This window comes from Mus caroli, chromosome 8 (assembly GCF_900094665.2).
Source record: "Mus caroli chromosome 8, CAROLI_EIJ_v1.1, whole genome shotgun sequence".
NCBI lineage: Eukaryota > Metazoa > Chordata > Mammalia > Rodentia > Muridae > Mus > Mus caroli.
In genome coordinates this window covers 96,992,203-97,014,475 of record NC_034577.1, presented here as the reverse complement: position 1 = coordinate 97,014,475, position 22,273 = coordinate 96,992,203, and the positions used below count along the sequence as shown (strand labels likewise).

At 47.3% G+C, this 22,273-nt stretch overlaps 1 protein-coding gene across 1 annotated transcript; it reads right to left on the bottom strand.

The window, feature by feature from the left end:
- Positions 1-63: 63 nt before the first annotated feature.
- Nutf2 (nuclear transport factor 2) lies at positions 64-20,111 on the bottom strand. The gene is made up of 5 exons (XM_021169999.2): positions 19,939-20,111; positions 4,792-4,916; positions 4,010-4,081; positions 3,826-3,924; positions 64-1,659 (listed from the first exon to the last, which is right to left on the bottom strand). The coding sequence occupies exons 2-5, from the start codon at positions 4,888-4,890 to the stop codon at positions 1,546-1,548; spliced, it is 384 nt and encodes a 127-aa protein (XP_021025658.1). The 5' UTR covers positions 4,891-4,916; positions 19,939-20,111; the 3' UTR covers positions 64-1,545.
- Positions 20,112-22,273: the final 2,162 nt, after the last annotated feature.

Here is a 22,273-nt window from a genome sequence, read left to right as displayed (position 1 = left end):
AACTGTCCCCAGTAACCCCTTGTCCCACACGGTAACTTCACGTTAGGAATAAAGAGACCATAGTTTACAAACACCTCTTTATTGCAGACATTTCAGGCACAGGTACATGGAAGAAGCTGTATTGCAGATTTTATACAGGGTGGATTAAGAGGCAGCTGGCATCTACCTCTCTCCCACCCCTACTTCCCCCAATACACAGCAGCTAGAGATCAATCCCACTGGAACCTTCTGTGTAGTGTCCAGGATTATGCTTGTGTAACCAGGCAACCTGGAGTATGTGGAAATCTTTACTCTCCCCTCACAGTGCAAGAGAGCAGGGAGAGGGGAGCGTTCAGGTGTGCCTAGCCAATTCTAAACCCCAAATCCTGGGCTTGGTTCTAGCTTGCAGTTGCTATTTTAGTAGCTTTATACTATCCAGAGGTCTCAAGGATGAAAAGCTATATCGGTACTGAGCAAGACCTGTGCCCAGACTAAGAAACAGGGCAGAAACTGCCATACTAGTTAAGATTTCCTGGGATTTGAAGAGAGTATGGGGTGTGTGGAAAGTAGGGAGATGGTGTGTAAATGCCCTGCACAGGGCTTGAGGGGAGAGCTAGAGCACTCCTTCCCACTGCTTCCTTCCAGTGTGGAATTTATACTCCACCTAATGGGGCCTGGCTCTGATATCCGAAGCAGGCAGCACAGCATCTCTCGCTTTGCTTGGAGAATGTGGGCATCTGCATGTCACTTATTTTGGGTATAGAGCGGGCCCCTACATTTGGGACTTCAACCCAGAGGGTATAAACATGGGAAGTCATATTTGCTAAGGCCTTTCTAGCTGATACAGAATATTTACCCTGCTACTAGACCCAAATCTACAGAGCAGAGGCCACAGGTGGTATCAGACAGAGCTGACTGAAGAGGCTTCAGTCCAAGAGAAACTTCAGGCCAGGCCTGCTTTCCAAAGCCCTGGGGCTGGAGAGAACTCTGCCCCTGCCCGCAGACATGCGAGCTTAGCCACTTGAGTGAATCTGCTCCTTGCCGCAGGTTCTGTTGAGGTGAGGCAGAGATGGGGGTGGGGGAAGTGAGACAATGGGCTGGAACTGTTGATGCCCAGCCAACTACTTAACTAATTAAAACAATTAAACTGTTAAGAAAATTTTTGTGGTTTTATTGTATCATGAGGCATTGAAACATCTGAACAAATCAATATCTGGGCGGTTGGTGAGGCAGCTGCTTTCTCCTTCACTTCTTTGGGTTACTAGAGCAACTTGTCAGTAGATTAAAAAACAAAACAAAACAAAATAAAACAAAAACAAAACCCGACAATCGTTTGCATTACTTAAGTCTTTCCAAGGCATGCGCTGGTACAACACAAACTTCCTGTCAGATGCGACTAGTCTAGCATCCAAACATCATGCACAACACCGTGGTGACAGAAGCGCCCTGCACCCGCTCCCGCCTCGGCCCTGCTCGTTTGTGTATGATATTTGGAGCATCTGCAGGAGTGAGCTAGGATTGGGAAGAGGGAGGAGGAAACAGCGTGACTGTCTGGCCAGGAGGAGGTCAGCCGAAGTTGTGCAGGGCGAGCCTGAACATGTCATTGGTGCAAACCCAAGCATCGTTGATGTTCTTTAATAGAAACATCTGGTGGAAACCCATGATGGGATCTTCATCAGCCTGTACGAACGGAGAAAGAACAGATTCAGTGAGGGGCTAAGGAACGGAAAGGATGTTTAATGGTAGTACAAGCTTGGGATCAGGTACTAATTATCTTAACCCTGAATTCAGTACAGAATAGGTATTTGTGAATGTGAATTACTATGTGGGAAACTGCTGGTCACACAGGTGATCAATAAATGGCTACTCACATGTATATTGAAAGGCAGCACACTTTACCACTTAGCTAGGCAGCAGAGCAGAGGACTTGCCTGTCTTTTAGCTCAATGTCTCAGGGCAGAAGTGATCAAAAATTTTAAGGAATCTTGAAACACTACTATTTATTAATTTATCCCAATCAGAAGAAACTACTGATAAATGGTTTACATCTTAAAATTGAGTTCACATTGGGGCCAATGGCACATATCTGTCAGTGTGTATATGACAAGGCTATTTAAACAAGCAAACCAGGGCTGGAGAGATGGCTCAGTGATTAAGAGCACTGACTGCTCTTCCAGAAGTCGAGTTCAATTCTCAACAACCACGTGGTGGCTCACAACCATCTATAATGGGATCCGATACCCTCTTCTGGTGTGTCTGAAGACAGCTATAGTGTACTCATATACATTAAATGAATAATTAATCTTAAAAAACAAAAAAACAAACTAGCAAATAAGCCCGGCTCCCCCAAACAAATAAATACAATACACACAAATTTCACAAGAGGATCAGAATTTTATAAGGCATTGGAATAGGATGGGGAATGACCAGCATAACACTGCAATAGAAAGAGGCAGACCCCAAACTCTTAACCACAATTCAGAAAAGCAGGATGAGGCCTAGTGCTTGCACGCATGCTCCGGCTTCACCTTTCTCTAAGATTTAGTGTAACGAGGATCATCTGGAGCTCCGGCCGGGCCACTAACACCAGCAGGAATCTGAAACTAGGTGGGAAGTGCCTGGTACTTATCACTGCTTATTACTCCAGCCCAAGAAAGCAGAGGATGAGCTCCCGGAAATGCCCCGCAACCCCGAGGGCCTACTTGGTTGCAGGTTATGGGCAGAGCGTTCTGAAACCGCAAGAGGAACTGATAGAAAAGTAAGGCGTAGTCCAGAGAGCTACGGTCTGGCAAAGGGGACAGGCAATCTGTCCTGCTCTGTGAAGAGGCTTTTGGCAAGTGTCTGACTATAAGGATGACAGGTAAAGGAGGGGTAAAGGAGACAGGCAGTGACACACATCTTAAATGGCTAGAGGCTCTTGCCCTACAACCCTGGTGACCTGAGTTGGATCTCTGGGACCCATGTGAAAATGAAAGGAAACAAGCTGTCCTCTAACCTCTGTCTGCGTATTATGGCATAATACAACCATTAAGGACACATACAATATATATTTTTTCATTTTCTTTTTCTTATGGGAAAAGGGAAATAAACAAGGTGGGACTTCATTTGCTTTGACAGGTGGAAGAGCCAGCTTGGGCCAGTCATGGTAGTACACTCTTTTCATCTCAGTATTAAACAGAGGCAGGAGGATCTCTGTGAATTAGAGGGCTTGGTCTACACAGCAAGACCTTGTCTCAAAGAGAGAATGTGGGAGCACCAGCTTGGGTGGTAGCATTGAGGGCTATCTGAGGATTATCTCTGTCTCAGTGCCCAGTCAGCAGGTCTGTCTATACCTCAGGATGACACAAGAGTTTGGCAGGACAGCTTCACCCTGCTCCTATTCATCTTGCCCCCTTTCCATAATAGCTCTAGACCAGTGCTTGTCACTAGAACTTTCTGCAACTACAGCCACTGACCACAAGCACTATACAACTAAGGAAGTCCATGTTAATTTAATTAGCACAATTTAAAATTGTATGGAGCCAGTGAGACCTGACCTCAAAAATAAATAAATACGTAGATATAATTGTGGGGCCCAGGGAGGGGCTCAATGTAAGAAAGCATCTGTCTAGCCTGTACTCAATATCCAGCACCAACGAAAGAAGGGAGCGGGGAAGGTAAAGGCCAGTTGCAGTTCATGGCTGTTACACTAAACAATGCAGGGCTGGGCAGCCACTTTGATGGGTTTGGTTTTGTTTGGACAGTCACTTTGGATGTCCCCCCAGTAAGTAGGTTACATCCACAGAGAAGGCACAGAGCTCTGCTTTGCCTGCCTACTCCTGCCCTGAAACACAGTGGCACTGCTACCTTGAGCTGGCCCACAACCATGCTGATGATGCAGCTGTCTGGTGTAGGCTGGTGGTCCTGCGCCGTGATGCTATGCTGAATTTTCTGGAACGGAAGGCTCTGCAAGAGAAAGAATGGGAGGTAAGCTGGGGGCAGAAGAGACATGAACGAAGGCACCTGGATCTCAGCTCTGGACCCTACTCACAGATAGCTTCTCCACAATGGCGGCTTTCCCCTGGAACTGCTGTCCTTCCCACGTAAGGCATGATGCATCAATCTAAAATGTGTGTAGAAAAGAAATACAGTCAGGAGAGACAGTGAGAGGGACTGACTGGGGGGACAGGACAGTGACAGAGCACCTGTCCTATGTGCATGAAGGCCTGGGTACAATCCCTCTAACTCATAAAGACAAATCCTATTATCTAGGATGAATTTGTTCCAGCTCCTAAGACGCCTTTATTTCCAAGATGTCTGGACGAGCCCTGACATTCTGGAAGATGCCCTGACAACTTCTGACGGCTCAACCAGGATCTATGGCTATGCCTTCCTTCCTGGCTAGATCCGTTTGCTTAGCCTGACTGAATGCCCCCGTGTTGCTGAATCTCAGGCAGCTACCTGAAGAATGAATCAGAATGAATTATCATTAAAACACGAAGCAATGCCCACCTAGAAAGCCCTTGGGTTAACTTTATTCTATCCCCACAGGCACTCAGATGCTCTGGCCTCAAAAGAAGCTGCACATGGGAACCCCCAGAAGCCTGCACTGCATTGAAAATGTTCATGGCTGCTACCTCCAAAGGATAATGAATCCTAATCTAGACTTGGTACAGAGAGACCAGGTCTCCTAAGGACTTCGTGGCCTGATAAAGTGCCAACCACACTGAATGACAAAGCCCAAACTCCTTGTCCAGGAACCCACAATTGCTACTCTTGATATCCATACTGATCCCCTAGGTTTTTGTTCTGGCTCTCACATTGGAGACTTACATAAATTGCGCCTAGTTGGGTTCTGTCGTTATCAAATAACTGGTAGTAATGCTGAATAAAGCTGGATCCAATCTGCTCCCAAATTGGCTTGTCTCCCATCCTGGAGAGTCACCCACCTTTGAGACCTGCAAGACCAGCAAGACAAAGACAGAAATGTTAGTATCACAGAAGCAAGAAGCAGCCTGTCTTCTCCTAGCCTCCTCATGCAGAAAGATCTCTGTTGATACCCGTTCAGGGTATGTGACAAGCCTGGGGGTCTCACAGACCTCACCCAACCCTGACCAGTGGTAGGGACCACATTTAGCCCATCTTCTAAGGACCTCTAGGTTGATGACAGGGTGCCAAGCATACAAGATGGTTGAGGCAATACCCGGGGTGAAAGAAAACCAGAATAGGCCCTATGTCCAATAACTGGAGAAGAAGGAACTAAGCACCAGCCCCAGGTCCACGTCTTCCTTTCATCCTTTCAATAACCTCCAAGGCCACAGTTGCTGCGCTCCACCCACTAATCAGACGAGGAACTACTCATGTTTCTGTGTAGAACATTTCTCTTTTCGCCTTCAAGCTTCCCATAATGTCTTAGGGATGTGATGGTGATGGGGGGTTGGAAGGACACATGGCTTCTAAAGACTCCATTCCTGGCCACAGCAAGTCCCAAGGAGCCACCTAACACCCCTGAGACCCGGTGATTCTTGACCCGATCTTTGCTGGTATCAGTTCTTCAGTGATAAAGCTATTCTCTATTCATGTCAGAGCTGAGAAAGGGAAAAATAAATGAAGGCATGAGTGGGCGCATCCTGTCTCACCACTACCCTGCTCCTGAGGAGTATCTCCATACAGCTCGAGGCCACCATCCCAAAGACACTGATGAAAACCCCAAGATGGCTTTGTTAAAGCCTCCAAGAGAAGGCAAGCACACTCACTTCCTGTGGCCAAGACCCATCTGCTGCTCTGTATGGTTCTGACTCAGAGGAGCACATACTCTGTCCTGAGAATAGGTCTGAGACGTAACAGTACGAGGGAAACTTCACCCCAGCAGAAAAGCATTCGTTGTGGTAGGAGCTGATACACGACACTGCTTCTAGGGCTCCCACATCCTCCTCTGCAAAACTGAAGACAGTAACTCCAGCTTGCTGGTGGTTATGTAGCTTACCATGCTAAGCACTAAGTCTCTATGACCTCACAGAAGGCCAGAGGAGCCAGCAGGAAGGGACAGAGTAAAGGAACAGAGATGAATCCAATCCTCCAGCCTAGGATACTCTAGCCAATGAAAGGCCAGGAAATGAAGCCAGTTTTATTTTAAGTTCCCTAGGAGGTAGCTGTACTAAAAATAGCAACCATGCTCAGATGACTAAGAAATGTCCAGGAAAGTCTAAAACAAGCAGAGGAGAAAGCTTGGATCCAGCCATGCCCGTATACAGGAACACAAGGTGTGTCCCAGTTCACATTTGTAGCAAGAAACAAATCAACAAATGAAAGAAGCATAGAATCTACAATCATTTTCACATGCAGTTTGGGTCAAATTTCTAAATTTCCAAGAAATGTACACATTTCCTACCCTTACATTTCTGCACCTTCTACCATAGTATCCACTCAGCATGCCCCAAACTGCAGAAGCCAAGATACTTAGTCCAGTTCCCAAGAGCTCTCAGGGAAAGCTGCAGGAAGAATGAGGGTCAGACTTCCTTCTGCTCTCAACCCATATTAACGGGAGGACCTAGAAAAGAACACACCAGGCAGAAGAAACAGTACCATCAAGTATGTGACAGCACCAAACCAGCTGACGGATGGAAACTGGGACATCAGAAAAGGAAAGGAAGGCTGAGAAGAGAAACAGGCTAGTGTATGCTAAGACAGTGGGGCAGCACAGGAAATAGGGGGGTGTCTCTTTCATTTTCAGTAGTATTGTCCTATCTATCTTATTTACCCAAAGTTTCTATCTGGGATAGAGTCTCACTAGGCTGACCTAGAACATGCTACGCAGATCAGACTGGTTTCCATCTGACTTTGCCTCCTGAGTTTTATTAAAGAAATGCACACACTACCATGTCCAGGTAGGTAGGGTTTTGTTTTGTGTTTGCTTCTTTTGAAGCAGGGTCCTAGTATGTAGCCCTGGCTGCCCTTGAGTTTGCTATGTAGATCCACCTGACTGCCTGCAGAGGTGTACACCACCACACCCAGCAGTAGAGTGAGCTAACTCTCTAACAGGAAAAATCTCTGACTAAAGCAGTAACAGCGGGACAAAATGAAACACTGGTCCACATCGGCAGCATAAGGACTGGGGAACAAGAGAACTTAGGAGCTCTCAGAGAGGTGAAAAGGAATCTTCAAAACTGGATAAAGTTTGGCCTGGTACTACAAGCCTATAATGCTAGCTACTTGAAAAGCTAACTTAAGAAGAACCCTGGTCCAAAGCTACAGAGTGAGTTCAAGGCCAATTTGGGTAACTTAGTGGTATCTTGTCTCAAAATATAAAATAAAGGAAGGCCTGGGTGGAGAGCGCTTGCCTAATATACACAAAACCTTGGGTGTGATCCTCAGCAATGAGAAGACCAGATCTAAGCGGCATATGCCTGTAACACTAAGACTTGGGAAGTAGAGGCAGGAGGATCAAAAGCCCAAGGTGTCTCTTGGCTACACAAGGAATTAGAGGCCAGTCTAGGCTAGAAACACAGTTTCAAAAACAAAACAAGACAAACTAACAAATCCAAAACCAAAGACTGCATAAAGACCTTTGCTTTAAGGAAACCAAAGGCAGCCCCAGGAGCCAACACTAACTTTACTCCAGGTCTGCCTGACTGTGCACTTATTGCCATGGCCTGAACATATGACATGTGATAAGGTTCCCATGTCACCGTGCTGTAGATATAAGAAAACGTAGGAGAGGTTGAACAATGCAGAAGGGCTCACCTAAAGTTCATTCAGATATCAGGGCTGACATGGTCTTGTCTAACTGAACCCTAAATCACAAAGTTGGTCACATACTCCCTTTACCACTGTAGCCATTGTCTAAAGCTGACCCTAAACTAGGCTTGGTATTGCCTTCCTCCAGTCCCAGCACTCAGGCAGGCCAGGGCTACAAGGCAAGACCCCTCTTAAAATAAGCAGCCAGGAACATGGTACATCCTGTAATTCTAGCACTTGGTAGGCTACAGTAGGACTGTTGTAGTTCCAGGCCACTAGACTGTACAGTGACACAACTATTTCAAAAAATTAGATTCAATTGTGATGGTACAGGCTAACCCCAGCACTTGGAGGCAGAGGCAGGAGGATCTCTGTTGAGTTCAAGGCCACCATGGTCTACATAGTGATATCCAGGCCAGTCAGAGCTATGTAGCAAGACCCTGTAACTTACAAACAAACAAACAGAACCAACCAACCAAGGGACTAGAGAGAGCACTTAGCTGTCACTATTGTTTCCTGCTCTTCTAGAGGATCCTAATTTGGCTCACAGCATCTACACTGGGTGTTGAACAACTGCTTGTAACTCTAGCTCCAATGATACCTTCTTTTGGCCACACAACAGACATATAAAAAACACAAAAACCAAAACCATATAACATAAACTGCTAGTGTGACATGTAATCATAATCCCAGCTTTTGGGATGCTGAGGTGGAAAGATTGTTGGAAGATCAAGGCCAGCCTGGGGAGCAACACAGTGAGTTCAAGACTAGCCAGGGCTAGAGTGAAAGCCTAGCTAAAAAAAAAAATTCTGGAGCTGGAGAGATGGCTCAGTGGTTAAGAGCACTGACTGCTCCTCCAGAGGTCCAGAGTTCTGATTCCCAACAACCACATGGTGGCTCACAACCATCTGTAATGGGATCTGATGCACTCTTCTGGTGTGTGTCTGAAGAGAGCTACAGTATATAAATAATAGTAATAAATCTTTAAAAAAGAAGAAAAAGAAAAACGCAAGATGGGGCTGGAGATGGCAGAGTGGTTAAAAGCTTTAGCCTTTCTTCCAGAGAACCTGGGTTCACTTCCCAGCACCCACATAAACTCTCCAACTCTGATGCTCTCTTCTGGCCTCCAAGGGGAGCAGGCTCATACAAAACACCCATACAAATGAAATACATAAAAACGAGAAGAAGCAGTGCACACCTTTAATCCCAGCCCTCAGGAAGCTGAGGTTCCCAGAATTTGATAGTAGCCTGATCTACACAGTAAGTTCTAGGTACCCAGAGTTACACTAGACCCTGTCTCAAAAGCAAAACCAAAAAAGCCAAAACAAGAAAGAACAAGACAAGCAAAGAGGATCAGACCCTATAAGTTGTGCTGGTGATAATCTATGCCCATCCATCCCTGTCTTGCTGGCCATTCATTCTGTCTGCATCTAACACCACACACACACACACACACACACACACACACACACACACACACACATACAAACAACAGGCCCAGTGGTTGCTCACCAGGACTTATGTGAATGTCATTTCCTGGTCAGGATACAATGACTTGCTTGGTCAATTCTTATTCTTCCTCCAAGACACTGATCAGACAGACCTACTTGTTTGTCAACTCATTATCAGGCAGCAGTGCTGACCCATCTCAAGTATAAACCCCATCAACTTTCCTGGAGCAGGCTGGACTCAAACTCAGAGAGCCAACTGCTTCTGCCTCCCAAATACTGGGCTTAGTTAAATGTGTGCCCACAACACCTGGCCACCTGTGCCAATTTTCATGCACATAATCGTTACACATCCTTCCCTACTACAGAATGTACAGAACAGCAATTGATTCAATTTAAACTTACAGTTTAAAGACAGCATTCCTGAATCCAAAAAGCAGCAGAATACAGAGGCCCTTCCCATCCACACGCACGACTCCCTGGGGAGGGGTCCAGGACAGGGCTGAATGCGTCCTCAGAACATCAGCCAGAAAGCCCTGGGCGTGTTCTTAACATGTTTACTTGAAAGTAAAAGCCCGAAACAAAGGACTCACAGACGCAGTCTCACATCAGATTAAGAACTAACCTTCAGGGGCTGGAGAGATGGCTCAGCAGACTGACTGCTCTTCTCTTCCAGAAGTCCTGAGTTCAAATCCCAGCAACCACATGGTGGCTCACAACCATCTGTAATGGGATTCGATTCCCTCTTCTGGTGTGTCTGAAGACAACTACAGTGTACTCATATACATAAATAATTCTTTAAAAAAATAAGTAAATTCTGTTAAATATTGACCTAAAAAAAGCTTTATCTGCATTTTTAAATCTCAAGGGTCCCCAATAGCAGTGATCTGCACATCATGGAGACGCTGGTCTCAAAACCAGGCACAGATGAAGCAGAGAGAGAACTGTGCAAAGAACCTTATGTACACTCCCCAACCCTAGCAATACTCATGAGAGAGATGAACCAAAGGAGACCCAGTAAGCCCATAAGCTCAGCAGCTGCTGGGTAGAATTGGACTGTCCAAGTTTGGTGGGCCTCAGAGCCAGGACTCCAATGACAACCTGAGTTCTCTTAGGGATAAAAATGAGCCGACTGAATCCGTGAAACAGGAGCCTCTGGGCATGAAGCCCTCAACCTCTGAGAGCAGCAAAGCAGGCCGCTCTCAGAGATTTTTACTCTAAGCGCTAAAGATGGACATATGTAGTAGTTCATGCCTATAATCTCAGCACTCAGGAGGTCTAGAGAGGAATACTGTGTGAGTTCTAGGCCAGTCTGTGCTAAAGAGATGCCTTGTGTCAAAACAAACAAGCAAGCAAGCAAACAATGAGTATCATCAGGAGACTACAAAGATGACTCAGCAGTTAAGATAATTTACTGAACACCTAGGTTAAACACCTCGGCTCAAGCCGGGCGTGGTGGCGCACGCCTTTAATCCCAGCACTTAGGAGGCAGAGGCAGGTGGATTTCTGAGTTCGAGGCCAGCCTGGTCTACAAAGTGAGTGCCAGGACAGCCAAGGCTACACAGAGAAACCCTGTCTCGAAAAACCAAAAAAAAAAAAAAAAAAAAAAAACACCTCGGCTCAGCTCCCAGCATTCATGTATTGACTATCAACCAACTAGAATGCCAGTTCCACAGGATTCAAAACTGACATCTGTGCACACCTGCACGTCCACAGTGTATGGACAGACATGCGATGAGAGCAGACACGTGAGAAGGGTCAGAAGTTTGGCAAGATGACTCTGTAGGTGAAAGCATTTACTACCAAACCTGTTGGAGCCAACACAGCAGAAGTAGAGAACAGATAACTCCAAGTTGTTTTCTGACTTTTACATGCATTGTAGCGTACCCCCTCCCCACAAAACATAATAAAGTAAAATAAAAGGGTTGGAGGTGTGTGTAGTACAGTTGTGGAGCACTTACTCTGTGTGAAGCCCTGAGCTCCTCCAGCCACACCCACATTCACATGCAGGGTAGTAGCAACCTAGACAGGAAGGTCCAGCAGGGTACCTGCCTGTCCTTCTGTCTGGCTGTAACGGTACACACTCGTATTCCCACCACTTGGGAATCGAAGGCAGAGGACCAGGAGTGTAAGGTTATATCTGACTACATAGGGAGAGCAAGGCCAGTCCAGACTACAATAAATAAAGCAAAACTGGAAAACCCTGCATGGCTAAGAGCACTTACTGTTGCAAAGGACCTCGATTCAGCTCCCAGCACCCACACAGAGCCTTACCACCTTCTTGGGCACCAAGCACAGCACTCATACACATAAAATAGTAAAAACAAATCTTAAAGTAATTTTTAAAAAATCCTGCCTCTCTAGTCTCACAATGATGTAGAATCCAGAATATGTAACTCAGGATCTGTGACCTTCCAATACTTCCTAGTATTTGGAAGAAACCCTCATTACTACTGTATCCTCAATCCTCAAGGCCCTGAGCCCTCCTGGCTGTCTAATCTTGGCTTTGCCACCTACTTTCTTCCCTTGTTAGCAACCACATTGGGCAATTGAGGCCATTCCCACCTGAGAACTTTGTAGTCATTGCTCCTTTTACTGCATTTAGTGTGTGTGTGTGTGTGTGTGTGTGAGAGAGAGAGAGAGAAAGAAAGAGAGAGCAAGAGAACACGAGTGAGCAAGAGTGCATGTGTGTGAGAATGCCTGGGTCCAAGTGTATGCAGGGCAGAGGAAAACTTGCAGGAGTTGGTCTCTCTTCCCATCACTTGGTTCCCAGGAACTGAAGGCAGGCTTAGCAGCACACACCTTTTACCCACTAGGCTGCTATTCCTCCTGCACAGGCCTTTATCCCCGGCCCCCAGGGATCTTAAGCAAGGTTTGATGCTGTGACTCTCCAGCCCAGCCCCTCACTGGTTCTTACACCTACACCTGGTACTTCAAGTCCCCGAGTTGTCGGACCCCCCTGGCTGTCTAATCTTGACTTTGCCACCTACTTTTTCAGGCATTTTGCTAGTTTTAGAACAGATGGAGACCTTACACTCTTGCAACTAGATACCTGGTACTCCGTCATGTGTCAATTCAATCAAATGTCACCTCTTCACTGGTGCATTCGCTGACCACACTTCTTTAACGGGTTATTTACTGGTGCAGGACAATCACAGTGGTGACGACACCAAGCTAATCCCAGCAACCATTAGCAATCAATCCTGTAGCTGCTCAAAGAGGAATGGGAGTCTTGTGAGCCCCTCCCCTCTGTGGTGAAATGTCAATGGCCCAGTGTTGTGCAGGTAACCATTGCTGCTGTGGGCTCATGAGTGCCTCAATCATGCCATGTCCAGAAAGCTGGTTACTCATGTTCTCTCCTGTACGGGTTTCCCAGCATTCACCCTGCCAGAGCACCGTACTTTATTGTGCTCTGAATCCCTGACCAGGGCATTCTTAATGTTTCTATTGTACCTGGCCCAGCCCTCAATCACTTTTGCTGACTAAGTGGATGAATGTGTGGGAGCCTAACCTAGGCTGGCTGTTCTCTGCTCAGTGACCCATGTTCTCCTTCACCCACACCTTGTATCTAAGATGTCAAGAAATGATCCTTTGATCCATTTAGCTACCTGAGTGACATGTGGCAAGTGGAGCCTGGCCACAACACTTTCTTTCAATCCGAAGGCCCTAGTCACCTCGGGGACAGCTATGGCGGACACAAAGACAACTCCTTCAAGATCTGGACGTTAGGCTGCTTCACTTCTCCCTTGAGTTATTGTCTTGTCTTCTCATCAGTAACTTGGGCAAATTAGGGAGAAATTAACCAAGGTGGTAAAGAAGAACTCAGTGGTAAGGAGTTATCATCAGCCTCCAACTGAGAGGCAACACAGGGGGGCATTCTCGACCCAGAAAGGGCAACTGCCCAACCCACCACTCCATTGCTTCGAGTTTAGAGACATTTTGGTGCATAGGTGATTAGCCCAGGCAGAGCCCCTTCCCAGAACTGACATCTGAAGTCTATATATTCCTAGCACCACTCGGACCTTTTCCTATGCCTGGAGGCCTCCAGAGTCCAGACTGACCCAGGAGCTGAAGCCTGAGGCCTGAGCTCCATACTCTGCTCTGCACTTATTACCCCAGTGACCTCCCTTTCCCAGGTAGTTGCACAAGATCTCTAAAGCCCTAGGCTTTCTTTAGCTTCTATTTGTGAACTGAGTTTCAGGGCTTGAACGCTCTGAAGAGGCACTGTGGTAGGGAGTGAGGCTCAATAACTGCTTCCACCATCTTCCACTACCATCCTCGGCCAGCACTGCTGTGATACCACGAGACTGAGCAGAGCTGAGAAAAAAAGGACTGAGTCTACAGATGGTAAAAGGACCCTTCCTCTTTCCTGTGTCCTCTGACTTGAGCCTCATAATGAACTGGTTCTACAAGGTTGGTATAGTTATTTTCACCTCAAAAGCCCCCCTGAGGGCTGGAGAGATGGCTCAGAGGTTAAGAGCACTGTCTGCTCTTCCAGAGTTCAATTCCCAGCAACCACATGGTGGCTCACAACCAGCTATGATGAGACCTGGTGCCCTCTTCTGGCCTGCAGGATACATGCAGGCAGAATACTGTGTGCATAATAAATAAATAAATCTTATTAAAAAATTAAAAAAGCCTCCCAGCACAGTCAGCACTTGAGTACCCATAAAGATAGCCAGGATGAACAGGGAAGTAGTAGGTTACCCCAGCAGCTGAGAGCCACGATGGCAGAAACACACAGGGAATAAGGACAGTCCCATGCTTTTCTTCCCTTCTCATATCAGCAAGCTCCAGGCACCCAAGGACGTGAAATACCTGAGCATGTGCTCAGTAGCTCACAGCTGATTCACCACAGGGACAACCACGAGCTTGCATTCTCTCCCATGACTAGAAACCACCTCAAGGTGATACGGCCCCATACAGATCCTTCCAGAGGCAGCAGGCTTTCCTGTTTCTATGAAGGTTGAGATTCAGTTGGAATTGGTAGCACAGGCCTGGAGGCCAAGGATGGAGGATGAGAAAGGGCAGCCGGGACAACCAAGTGAGACCCATCTTAAAAAAGTTAAGAGAGCCAGGGATGGGATGCATGCATAGATCTCTGTATGTGCAAGGCCAGACTGCTTTGGGTTCCAGGACAGCCAGGGCTAATACAGCTCAAAAACAAAAAACAAACAACAACAACAAACCCCAAAACAAAAAGCTTTAAAGGGTTAGATTTGATGTGGTGAGAATTCTGGAATTTTATTTCTTTAAAAAACAGAGGGCTGGTGAGATGGCTCAGCGGGTAAGAGCACCCGACTGCTCTTCCGAAGGTCAAGAGTTCAAATCCCAGCAACCACATGGTGGCTCACAACCATCCGCAACGAGATCTGGCGCCCTCTTCTGGAATGTCTGAAGACAGCTACAGTGTACTTACATATAATAAATAAATCTTTAAAAAAAAAAAAAACAAAACAGAGCTGCATGTTGGTGGTGACAGCACATCCCATTAACCCCAGCACTGGAGGCAGAGATAGGTGCATCTTTGTGAGTTCAAGGCCTAGCCTAGTCAACAGAGTGAGTTCCAGAACAGCCAAGGCTACAAAGTAAACCCTGTTTGAAAGGGGGAAAAAGCCAAAACAAAACAAAACAAAACCCACAGAAATAGTATTATGTTCTTGTTTTGTAACCCAGGTGTGGGGTACAGGGATACTTCAGACTGTCCCTGCGGCTGGCTATGATATGCTTCATGCTCTAGCAGAAGTGTGGCTTTTGCCAGCTGCAGATATAGCATAGTTTCTGCGACTGTGTGACATTTGGAATTCTGGGAACTTTTCAGAGGGAAAATGCTAGGACCCTGAGAGGAAAGGCTGGTGGCAGGTGGTCATTCAGGGGGGTTGGCTGCATTTTGTTAGTAGCTGTGCTTGAAGAAGAAAAAAGAAGTCAGAATCAGAGATCTATATCTCACCCCCCTCTATTCTTTCTCTCCTATCTAGTGATAGGGGTTGAAAAGAGGTGGAGAGGAGATATCAAGGGGGGGGGGGGGCTACAAAGCAGCAAAGACCAGCTATGGTTCAGCGTTAATAATTACAAAATAAAAACTGTGGTTCAACTGAGGTGGAAAATAACGAGGGTTAGAGAAACAATTCACTGGTAGAGAACTTGCCTACTTTACCCATTAGGCCCCAGATCAATCTCCAGGAGCACAAAACAAAGGGGGGAGGGGGAGCTGGAGATGGCTCGGTGGTTAAGAGCACTGACCGCTATTCCAGAGGTCCTGAGTTCAAATCCCAGCAACCACATGGTGGCTCACAACCATCTGTAATGCGATCTGATGCCCTCTTCTGGTGTGTCTGAACAGACATTAAATAAATAAATAAATAAATAACAAAACAAAGGGGTACAGGGCAGCACTGAGGTGACTCAGCAATGAGGTGACTCAGCAGGTAAAGGCACTGTGCTGGCCAATCCTGACAACCTGAGCTCAATTCTCGGGATCCATGTTGCAGAAGAGCAGATTCCCACAGGCTACCCCGACTTCCATGTATACTATGGCATATGTGTGTGAGCAGACACAACCACAAAACGAATACATAAGAAGAGCTGAGCGATAGCTCAGTGGTTAGGAGCACTTAGTGCTATTGCAGAGGACCCAGGTTCAGTTTCCACCACCCACATGGTGGTGCACAACAACCTGTAACCCCAGTTCCAGGGATCTGACTCCCTTATCTAATTTACTAGCACTTGCACAAATGTGATACATTCTGGCATACACAAAATAAAATGAATCTTTAAATTTTTTTTTTTTTTTTTTTTTTTTTTTTTTTTTTGGTTTTTCGAGACAGGGTTTCTCTGTGTAGCCCTGGCTGTCCTGGAACTCACTTTGTAGACCAGGCTGGCCTCGAACTCAGAAATCCGCCTGCCTCTGCCTCCCGAGTGCTGGGATTAAAGGCGTGCGCCACCACGCCCGGCCGAATCTTTANATTTATATATATATATATATATATATATATATATATAATTTTTTAAAAGAAATGTAAAATATTCGAAACCTATCTTTATTGACTGGCCACTCCAGAGGTGGGGAGCGGAAGAACAGGATGGATTTCAAGGAAAAACTGATTGTCACTTGATCAAGCTGCTCAAGAGGGAGTCTCAGTTAAGTGAGATGTTACACACCCATATTTCAGGTAAGGGGAGAGGCCAGACAATGTCTGTGACACTCCTAGGCATTTTGAGAGTACCCTCCCCCTGCCAGGCATTTTGCCAGTCACTGGAGAGGCAGGTGGACCCACTAAAGTTTTGCCCTCAATGCTCTCTAGCCCGTTAAAAGCCCCCTCTTCTGCACAGCATCAAGAGTCCTCGAAGTTCTCTCCAACTAAGAAGCCCTCAGCACACAAGGCCAGCGCTACTCCCTCACCTTTAGTACTGACACCTTTCTCTAACATCAGGAACAGACAGGATTTGTGCTGTTTTCCCCTCCTGTAGCCTCATCCCAGAGTCAAACATAGAGAAAGGACCAAAGAATGGTTGTGGAACAGAAATCTGAATACTCAGAGAAAAAAAAACACACACACACACAACAAAACAAAACAAACCTTGCTCTTGTCAAATAAAATGCTAATATCCTACTAAGGGAATCCTGAAGCTTATTTTGAGACATGGCCTTATTATATATAGTACTGACTGTCCTTGAACTGTATCTGTTTTTCGAGACAAGATTTCTGTGTCCTAAACTTGAACTACAGACCAGGTTGGTCTTAGCCTAGAGATCCATCTGCCTCTGCCCAAGTGCTGGGATTAAGGAGACGTGTGCCACCCTTTGCCTGGTCCTTGAACTCCAGCCTCCGGCCACTCACCAAGTGATAAGATTACCGGAATCTTTTGCATGACCCTTGGGCAAAGATGCGTGCCTAAAGGTCAAAAGAAACCATCAGAGGTCGTGCTCTTGGGTGGAGCCAGGCTGACAGCCAGCAAGCACCAGCAAAGCTCCTGTCTGCTTCTGACCATGCTGAAGTTCTAAGAGTTTGGCCAGGCTTTAACATCGGTGTTGAGGATTCAAGCTAGTGTCTTCAGGAGCAAACATCCTTACCCACTTCGCGCTCTCTCTCTCTCTCTTACTCTGAAGCAGTGATTCTCAACCTTCCTACTGCCAAGACCTTTTAATAAGGTCCCTCGTGGTGTGTTCGACCCGCAACCATACAACTTTCATTGTTACTTCATAACTGTAACTGCTACGGTTATAAACTGAAATGCTGTGTTTTCTGATGATCGACCCTGTGAAGGGGTCATTCAGCCCTAGGGTTGAGGACCTAAATGGTTTTTGTTATTATCAATGCTGTTTTTGAGGACAGGGTCTTGTCCCAGGCTGGTCTGAAATGCTCGATCACCCCTTCAGTCTCACAAGTGCTAGGACTACAGGTATATATCACCATTTACATTTTATTTATTTATTTAGGTTTTTCAAGACAGGGTTTCTCTGTGTAGCCCTGGCTGTCCTGGAACTCACTCTGTAGACCAGGCTGGCCTCAAACTCAGAAATCCGCCTGCCTCTGCCTCCCAAGTGCTGGGATTAAAGGTGTGCGCCACCACCTCCCGGCTCCTGAGAACTTTTAAGGAATAAGGAGAAACCCAAATTTCTTGAACACTATCTTTTTGATCCTGAAGGTGCAAAAGTATACATGGCCTAGTGTTTATAAAGTTAAGGTTTGATTCCTACCCAACACTATGAAAAGAGGAGAGAGGGGGAGAGGGAGGCAGAGAGAGAAGAGAGAAGAGAGAGAGATCGCCTATGCACACACCACCCAAAAGCTTGGAATATGCAAGCTGATCTACAGCCATAAATATAACTCATCTAAAACCCAGACAAGCTGGAGTTGGTTGAGACAGGGTCTCATGTATCCCAGGCTGACCTTGAATTTCCCATGCAGCTGAAGATGTAACTTGTGATCCTCATGGTCCTACCTCTATGATGGTAACTAAGTAAACTGGACTGCAAGCTTGTACCACCATACCCAGTTTATTCAGTGCTAGTGATCAAACAAGAAATCTATCAACTGAGTTACATCCCTGTCTCCAAGAAAAGTCTGGAAACAGCTGCTTTTAGTTCCAAGTGGCTCCTACTTCTTTGACCTTATATGTTCTGTGGATAGTCCTTCCCCGACTGCTTAGCTTAGCACACCAGGGAGTCTCTCCAGAGCCTATTGGCTAAGTCTTACTTCCATGTGCTTACCAGCTATAATAGAGATTAAGAAGCTGAGTCAGTCCATAGAAGGTAGGCCCTGGTGAGAGCTGACCAATCTTTGCTTGTGGCCTTTGACTAGGGAGAATGAACAGGGAACTGTACTGGAGGGGGAAAAAAAAAAATCAAGTGAAAACCAGAGCAACAGTACTGAGGAAATATTCAGGAAGCAGGGGGCGCTAAAGACAGTGGCTTTCCAGCTTTCTGGCCCTAAGTCAGTCAGTCATCCTAAGAGACTGGACACTCTGTTTGCCCAGGTCTTCAGGACCTCTTAGGCCTTTTAAGAACTGTGACACAGAAGCCAGCAACAGACCAGAGAATCCAACCTGACAAGAGATGCTTTCTGCCAAGTCCTGGGAGCTTTTCTCCACTAGTCCCTAATCATCACTCAAAACAGAAGTGCATTCTCAAAGTCTGCTTACTAGTAACTAGTCAAATACACTACATCCCCAGGAACTCAAGGTGATGGATGACCTGGGGTGCCATTGCTAAGGCACTTTCTCAAGACCCAACCAGCTTCCTGGCTGTTCACAGGCAGCCCTGGCACACGTGAAGAGAAAGCAGACATCGTGACTTCTAGATCTACAAAACAACTTCAAAAGGCAAAACCAGTCTAAGCCAGAGCCATAAGCACAAGGCCCCTTCCACCTTCTCTGGGCTCAAAAACCTCAAGCATGGAGTCCATTTCTTCAGGAATTAAATCCGACCTCATCACTTTAGTAAGGAGTCATCTTCCTGCTAACTCTAGGAGGTTCTAACGTACTTCAGAATTAGGCCCTGAGAAATCTAACAAAAACACTGGAGGCTCACACAACCCACCCCAGAGCTGGAGTCTAGTCATGAATAAGATTGGAGCTGCTTCTCCAAAGATACTAGGTCCATATTTTCCAGGACTAGCTAGAGGTAAAGTCCCACGAGGCATCCCCTCCCACCCCAGAATCCCTGCCCTTGTCCTCCATGCTGGACACTGCAGCACCGGTTCCACCGAGGTAGAGGTTAAGTTTCGTGCACTCCCAGCAGGCAATCAAGCAGAGAAGCGTTCACCTACATCCTAGCCGGGCTATGGTTTGGAACCGGGCAATGGTCCCAAGCCCCAGCAGCGGCAGGAGGGCAACCCTTACCCATGCTGGCTCTGGAGCGAGCTGGGTGGCGTTGCCCATCCCCGGATCTTCGCCGGCGGGTGGTGGGACGTGGGTCTGGGATCGGCCCGCCAACCTGCCTGCAGAGGTTGCAGGATTCGAGCAAGCCAGGCAAGGCCACACAGGGCGGGGCCCTGAGAGCTATCCTGATCGTCCGGACAAGAGAAAAAGATCTGGCCATCAGCCAAGACACAGGGTGGCCCGGACAGCCGTCCGTCAGGCTCTCAGCATTCCCCCGGCCGCGGCCGCAGACAATCCGCGGTAGGCGGAGCCGCGCGCGACACATGGTGCGGGCCCCGTGCCTCTTCGGGCCGCCGTGGGGGTGTGAAGAGGGGAGGGGCCTCCCAGGGCCTCGAAGCAGAAGCTCCCGACGGCCTAGAGCGCGGCTCCTGCGGCCCAGCCCCCGCCCCGGAGCGCTGGCCCCAACACTCACCCGTGGGGCTGGCACGATGGCGGCAGCGGCGGCGGCAACCCAGCGCGGTCTGCGACCGACTGTCCCTTCCCCCTTGCCTTCCCTCGCCCGTCCCGCTGCACTCAGGGAAACGTAGTCCCAATGTGCTCCTTATACGCCTTAGTGATCTTAGCTAGAACTACATTTCCCAGAATGCCATTCGCAGAGGCGCAGCCACGGCTCGCAGCGCGGGAGGAGAGGCTAAGTTAGGGAGGGAGGCGGTCCGGGTGAGCCCCTGAGAATTGTGGTCTAGCGGAAGCCTCTGGAACACGGAGTTGGCGCCAGGCAAGGATCAGGTCTCGGTTGTAGCTGGGTCCCAGCTGGCCTGGCCCCGCCCAAGTTTATGTGGCCGATGGAGCCTGACCCCGCCTCCATGGGAGCCTGGTTTAGCTTGGAGCTGGCTGGCTTGTCCCAACAGCCCCTCCCTAGGCCCCTAGTCCAAAGCCTACTCCCTTTAGGCGCCCTGGCTACCAGCTCTGCTCCTCTAGCATCAACCCACGGGGGCGAAGCCTACTCCTCTCTTGTTCATGAGTTAGCTGTGTCTCAGAGGAAGCCACTTACCCCAAAGTTGGTTGGAAGGTAACTAGGTTTTTATTGAAACTCTAAACACTCATCCGTGGGCCCATAGTTGGAGGGGTTAACCTCACGTGTACAGAGAGGTATTTTTAAAAACAGAATCGTGAGGGTTTTCTTTTTTGAATTTCCAGGTTTACTTGTTTTGTTGCAGCAGACAGGACAACTATGTTTGTTTGTTTATTTGTGTTGAGGAGGGATGTCATGGGTGTGGAGGAGAGAAGCAGCTTTCTGGAGTCAGTTCTTCCACCAGGAGGGCCTTGAAATCAGATTCTCAGGTTTAGAGAGAAGATGCTTCACCCACTGAGCCAGCTCACCCTCCAACTTTAATTTTTATTGAAAGATAACTGGTGCAACGTAATTTTCCTAAATGGCCAGACTGTAAATAATCTTCCCACCCCCTCCCCTTTACTTTCAATATCCTTTTCAATTTCCTGGGTGACACAAATATTTGAAGTAAGGCCTCAAGGCCTCTCCATCGGGCCTGTGCTGGGCAAATGGCTCTGCTACCAACCCAGAGAACCATGGTAAAGGAAAATGGCTGCAAACACCCCTAACTCTATCTTCCTAGCCAGAAGACTCTTTAATACTTCTGTTTTGCCCTTTTAGCCTCACCCCACCTCCTGGAGATGACTGATAAAACTAGGCTAAGCTTCTTGATTAAAGCCCCTATCTAAGCTGGGCAGTGGTGGCACATGCCTTTAATCTCTGCACTTGGGAGGCAGAGGCAGCAGATTTCTGAGTTCAAGGCCAGCCTGGTCTACAGAGTGAGCTCCAGGACTGCCAGGGCTACACAGAGAAACCCTGTCTGGAAAAACGAACAAACAAACAAACAAACAAAAAACGAGAAAAAAAAATCCTCTGTCTATCCAGACCACTTTGCTTGGTCACTAAGAACTCCATGTTACCCTGTTGGTGACACATCTGGAGTCTGACCCCACCAAGAAAACAAAACACAAGCAAGTCATGAGGCAGGAGGAAGGATCCAGGGAATGTTGCTTAATGGGTTCAAAAGAACCAAGGTGACAGCATCTGTCCTTTGGAAGACCAGGAACTCAAGGACAGGCTGGAGAGAGAAGCCCCCACTCCAAGGGAAGGGTATTGGTTGGTGGCCTGAAAATGCACTGCTGTGTTTTCACCACCTGATCACAAGCCAGAGCTAACCCTAAGAGGCCAATGCAGCTTATCCCTAAACTGGGCACCTATACAGCACATACTGCAGCTTTCTTTTTGTTTGTTTGGCTGGTTTTTTTCGAGACAGGGTTTCTCTATATAGCCCTGGCTATCCTGGAACTCACTCTGTAGACCAGGCTGGCCTCGAACTCAGAAATCCGCCTGCCTCTGCCTCCCAAGTGCTGGGACTAAAGGCATGCTCGACCACACCCGGCTAATACTGCAGCTTTCTCAAGACCCATTTCCCAACTCAGAGCCAAAGGACAAAAAGGGAAGTAGACCCTGGTGTTTTGGGTACAGTTCAGCTTACCGTCATAGTCAAGTTTAACAGAGCCAGAGCCTAAGGAAATAGAGTTCACGCATGTCCCAACAGTCACAGAAACAGGTAATGTTAAAAGGCATCTACAGAGCTAGAAAGATGAATCAATAGTTAAAGAGGGGCTGGCAAGATGGCTCAGTGGTTAAGAGCACCGACTGCTCTTCCAAAGGTCCTGAGTTCAAATCCCAGCAACCACATGGTGGCTCACAACCATCCGTAACAAAATCTGATGCCCTCTTCTGGAGTATCTGA

Excerpts from the sequence above, each read along its gene's own strand:
- Nutf2 (XM_021169999.2), bottom strand. The coding sequence starts at position 4,890 with ATGGGAGACAAGCCAATTTGGGAGCAGATTGGATCCAGCTTTATTCAG. Across the intron at positions 4,082-4,791 it reads CCCAACTAGGCGCAATTTAT|ATTGATGCATCATGCCTTAC; the intron begins GTAAGTCTCCAA and ends CACACATTTTAG. Across the intron at positions 1,660-3,825 it reads TGGTTGTGGGCCAGCTCAAG|GCTGATGAAGATCCCATCAT; the intron begins GTAGCAGTGCCA and ends CCGTTCGTACAG.